Raw genomic sequence first — 5,490 nt, 5'->3', positions numbered from 1 at the left:
TTTCCACATGGTTACTTTCTGGTAGTGTAAACAGAGTTTATCACACTTAGTAAATAATCTGTTAAAAGAAAGCTTGAGCATACAAGCATTCTGATCCACTGCAGAGCCACCCTAAAAAAGACTTTGGACCCCAGTGATGCTCCTCTCACCCCAGAATACACCCAGCACTGGAAGAAGAGGAGACCTATCCTCCAGGTTCAGCTCAGTGATGTATGAATGAATGAATCCTGTTCACAGGAAAGCTGCAAACCTCCACTGAAATCAGCTCTTTGTTGCTCTCACATATTCATTGGAGAGACTCTTTAAATTCCTCCTTGTCAAAACCATGCAAGCCCTTGGCGAGCCCGTTTTAAGAGCTGGTACCTGTTCCAAGCACTAATGGCTGCTACAGGGAACAGAAAAGCGAGGCTGAAGGCTACGATGTTCAAAGCTGCCTTAATTATTAGAGCGTGAGCTTCCAAATCCCTTGAGAAGCCCAGGGAGTGTTGGCCTCAAAATTCACAGCGTGCTCAGAGAAGCCAGGGAGTTTTGGGGACATCTTGACTGCAGTCTGTCTGCCTGGCTCCACCGGACTTGGAATGAGTCCGATTCATTGCAGCAGCTCTGAATTCAGAGCAGAGGGAGCAGACAAGGCTCATTGCCTATTCCAGCCAGAGAGACTGCAACAACATTTGTGGTTTTCGTTTTTTCTTTAAAATAAGGTTACTTGAGTAGACAGCCAGGAACAGACCCTCTGTCTCCTCATTCCTAGACTGAGCCCCGCTGATAATTATGCACAAACTGTCAGGGCTGCTTTGGAGAAGCAGTTCTAGAGCTAAAGCAGCCTGACACGGCTTTGTGCAAAGCTTTGCCTGGAGAAGTGGTGTCCTCAATGACCACCAAAGTCCAGCGGGCAGAGCTGGGACCATTCAGACCCTGCACAGTGCAGCAAGAACTTTTTCTCTCAGCCACTAATTTTCCTGAAGGATGGGCATCCTGGCCAGGGTGGACATGGATTCATGTTACTGCTGAGGAAAAATGTATTCCTGTGCAAAGGAAATCTCTGGATATGTCGGTGCATCTGTTTGCAATGTGAAATGCGTGAGGCTCCCTCCTTGCTTCATACCCTGCTCCAGTGTTTATCCACCCAGCAAGCCATCACTGCCTCATCTTCCAGGACTGTGCTTCAACTTAGACATCAGCAATTTCCCCTGCCACAGGCAATCAGTGAAATTACCTGATTTAAGGCCAGAGGAGTCAAAAATGTCACACTTTAGAGAACTCTTTCCACAGCTTCATTGCTTTTGCACATCTCCAGGCTGCAGACAGACACAGTCACTTCTTCCATTTGCACCAGGCTGGAGGACTGACCATGGGTGATGGCACCACTTTTCCAGGCAGGACCCTGAGCATCCTCCTCCAGCATCCAGCTTCAGCCACCCTCTCCTGACCTGCACTGCTGGGCTCTGTTTGTCCAAAGTAAATTCAGACAGATTTTTCTGTTGATCGTAGGGATTTTGCTTGCTCAGGTGGATCACTGGTTTTATTTTATTTATTTTTCTGCTAAAAGTCTGTTCTATGCAGATAAAACCCCAGGTCAGTCACGCCACAGGTAACTTCCAACCAGGGCACAAGGATTCATGGATGTTGGTGCTGTCTTTTCATTTCTTGGGAGGGATGGGGAGAGGGTTGGATGCTCTCCCGCAGTGACAAGGTTTGCAATTTCGTTTTAAAAGCCTGTAATCATCTCACTTCTGTGAGCTATTCAGGCATTTACATTGTTTTTCAGCATCTTGAGTGCTGGCTGGAAGCAGCTCCAGGGTTTGGGGGAGTGCAGCAGGATCGCTGTGGGGGGCTGTGCTGACAGGCACCCCCACACTGAGCAGAGAAGGGCTGTGCTCCTGCCCACAGGTGAGCAGGTTCTTCAGCATTATCTTTTATCAGAAAAGAAAAAGGGGGGAAAAAAACCCCAACAAATCAATTCTGTTCACATGAAATTTTAGCTGAACTTCAACTAATAAACACCGAAGGATAAAGAAATGCCACGAAAACAAAAGTCCTGTTGTGACACAGCCATGGCTGAGGTTCATTCATTTTTTAGAGATTGTTTTTCCTTTTCTCCTCCTGGCTAGAAATGAGATTTTCAGAAAAGAGACAGCATCACCAGCATACAAACACATATCAGAAAAGGAGCTGACTTTCCCTGTGGGTGCAGCCATCTGACACAGGACACAGGGTGGACACAGAGACCTGGATGGGAGCTCCCTCACTCCATCCCCATTGTGGTAATGTGTATCTGCACCATCTGGAAACCCAGGGAAAAAAACCTAACAGGCTCTTGGGTGATATTTTTCCCCATTTCCCCCTTGCAGATATGCCATCCCTCTGGCAGTGTTTTCTCCCCGTAACCCATGCTGGGAGGCTGGAACTGCAGCTGGGAGCATGGAATGCCAGCTCTTGTCTCACTTATGACCTTTCACCAGGAGAGAGGGGATCCCATAACCATTCACCTCACTTACAGGGATCCAAAGGACTCCCTGCTTTCCATCAGCCACCCCTGCAGAAGTTCCAAGGTCGAAATGCAGCCCTTCACATGAGTCAGTCCTTGCCCTGAGGAGCTGCAGTCGGAGGAGACCAGAAGGCAGGAGAACACTGATTCCCTAAGTCTGTGCCATCTCGTCTCCATGCTGTCATGCCATCTGTGGGCTTTATCCCAGGAACTCCTGTCACATCCACTCCCATTAGCATTTTTCAATGCTCTCCTGCCCTTTCCCAGCATCTGCTGACCAAGTCCCTCTGGTCAACACTGCTCCTCATCCTTCATCAAGGCTTTTAATTTTCATGATGCTGTTACCCACTTTTGCTGCACTCTGCCCTGCAGCAGCTCAGCACATGAGCTGCAAACCAGGCAACCCAGCTCGCTAGCAAAGAGAGCTTCCAGACAGGGATTGAGCTGCTATTAATTTATCCTATATTTGTTTTGAAAAAATGCCTGGGGAAGGTACACCATTTCCCTTTCCAGTTAGAGGCTTAACAGCCACAGGCGTTCTCCTTTCTCAGAAATGTAAATCCATGTTTATTTTGCATGTACCCGATCAATCCCCAAGGCATTGCATCCAACAGGCCAAAATCAGAGTTCTGTCCCCACCAAAACACTTCAGGAGAAAGAGAAGAGGTAGACATATTCTACCTTTACTTTCGCCCTAACAACACCTTTACTTTAGATGTTTAGAAATATCTATTTCTTTGGGACCGAGGCAGCTGCATGGAGTATAAATTATTTTAATTGGTAAGCCCAACAGGACTCACTCCCTCTTAAAGCAGAAAGGGAAGACCTGGAACATCCATTTCCAGAGTGATCACTGAGGAGCAGCCAGACTTCAATTCCCACGAGGCTCTTCAGAGGGCTTGATCATTCAGGATGCTCTCACATATACAAAATACTAATCTACCTGCTGCACCAGCCATAATCTGCTCCCAGTTAAAACTTGTGCAACTCTGCTGATGCCAATTTATGAAGCAAACATTTAATTTAGCGAGCAGGCTCACAATCCTAAATTTAAACATATGTCAAGCCAGCTAGTGGCTTTGTTTTAATTAACTCTCAAACTTTGTGGCTGTCATTTCTTTATATAAACGGGGATGTTCTGCCAAGGGCAGCCTGTGAGCCTGTGTGCATCCCTATGAAGCCTCCTGCTATTTCACAGCCACTTTTCAAAGAGCTCTTGCAGAGGCAAGGGGATGTGGATGTTATTATAAGGGTCCATATGGCAGTACACTGGCACTGCAGCATTAAATCAGAGGTATTGTAGCTTTCCAGCCCGGATTCTCACAGTACCAGGTAATGTATATGTAGCTTTATTGTTGTACAATTTTAGTGGCTATGCATTATTCAGGAGCAGCCTAAGTCTCTGCACTGCCGGAGGTGATTCAGTGATGATAAAGGGAATACGCCTTGCTCTAAAGGCAGGAGTGAAGGGATTTCACGGGTCGCTATCTTCTCCACCCACGGAGAAACAATGGAAGCGTTAACACTTCTGGTAAAGAAATCAGCTGGCGACAAATTCTCATCGATAATTAAAATGAAAGCACAAGCTGCCTTAACATGTAGTTAGACTTAGGAACTGTAACCTGCTCTCTAAATTAAATGCTTTCCTTGATAATTTGGCTCTCGCAGCAGACACTGAAATCTGCTGGAAGATGCCATCTAGCGGGTTATGGAAGTTTATTTAAGTTTAAATCCACTTGCTGGTGTGGGGCGAGGGTGGCAAGAGCTGCAAATGTGGGGTGCACAATGGTTTCCGTAGACTTTTTGTTGTTGCTCCAGGAAATTAGGTATTTCCCTGCGGAGGTTTGCATTGGAAGAGAACTAATATTTATTTTACCAGTGCCCAGCAGGGCACCGGATTGTCACAGCTTCGCTGTTGACACAGCCGAGCCTGACGGCTGTTGTGCTGGCAGAGCATCATCCTGAGCGCCGGGGCTGCCTGCTCTTCATTGAGGAAACGGATCCGCTCCCCATTTTTGGGAAAGCTCTGCCGCCATTGTTTGTTTTTGCTAAAAAGGCCCTTCAAACACTATCCTATGCTTCTAAATTATATAGTTTACATTATAGTTGAAGCCACTTCATTGCTATCCGACAGAACAGCACTGTTTTTTAATGCGAGCCACGGGTGGAGGTGGATTTGGAGCGATCGTGCCTGTTGGTGTGGCCGGCGATGGCATCTCCATCCGTGGTGGAGGAGAGCGGATTGTCCCCTCCTGGTTCTTGTGTGCCCGTGGGGCGAACTCCAGCCCTTTGGGGACCACCTGGACCCTTCGGGGAGCACCTGCAGCCCTTAACCTTCATCCTGCTCTGCTTCTCCCAGCCCAGTCCCCGCTCCCATCTAAGGGCTCCCCCCCATTAAGGGGTTTTAAGCCAATTAACCACCTTAACTCCCCCTCCATCGGCGCTCGGTTCGAATCCCTCTCCGGCGGCGCCCGCCCAGACACCCCGCCGTGCCGCGGCATCCTCGGAGCGCCGTTCTTAGAGAGTCATTAGCGGGGAGTCATTAGCGGAGGGTCATTAGCGGAGGGTAATTAGCGGGGAGCGGGGGCGGGGTCTCCCCGGGCGGTGGGCGGGGTTTCGGAGGCCACGCCCCCCGCGCTCGGAGCGGAAGTGCCGGAGTTGCCGCCCGGCGCCGCCGCCGAGCGCGGGCGAAAGTTGCGCTCCGGGAGCGCGGCGGGGGCGGCGGGACCGCGCTCCCTCCTCAGCCCCGGCTCCTCGGCCCCATCCCGCTGCTCAGCCCGCTCCCGGCAGCCGCTCCGATGCGGCGGAAGCAGAAGCGGCTGCTGCAGGCGGTGGGGCTGGCGCTGGCCGCCCTCGTCTTCTTGCCCAATGTGGGGCTCTGGTCCCTGTACCGCGAGCGGCAGCTGGAGGGCGGCGGCGCGGCCGGCGGGGACGGGGCGGCCGCCGCGGGGGCAGCGGTTGGTGAGGCGCCGGTGAGTGGGGGGGCTGAGCGGCCCCGAGTG

General features: G+C 50.5%; 1 protein-coding gene across 1 annotated transcript in view; it reads left to right on the top strand.

Annotated features, from left to right (window-relative positions):
* Positions 1–5,158: 5,158 nt before the first annotated feature.
* Positions 5,159–5,490, top strand: part of GALNT10 (polypeptide N-acetylgalactosaminyltransferase 10) — an 81,364-nt gene continuing 81,032 nt past the window's right edge. Inside the window, exon 1 of the mRNA XM_015641989.3 lies at positions 5,159–5,460. Within this exon, the coding sequence (XP_015497475.1) occupies positions 5,287–5,460 (174 nt within the window). The 5' untranslated portion in view covers positions 5,159–5,286. The remainder of the gene's footprint in view (positions 5,461–5,490) is intronic.

The sequence above is a fragment of the Parus major genome, chromosome 13 (assembly GCF_001522545.3).
Source record: "Parus major isolate Abel chromosome 13, Parus_major1.1, whole genome shotgun sequence".
NCBI lineage: Eukaryota > Metazoa > Chordata > Aves > Passeriformes > Paridae > Parus > Parus major.
This window is presented reverse-complemented; position numbering and strand designations above follow the sequence as displayed.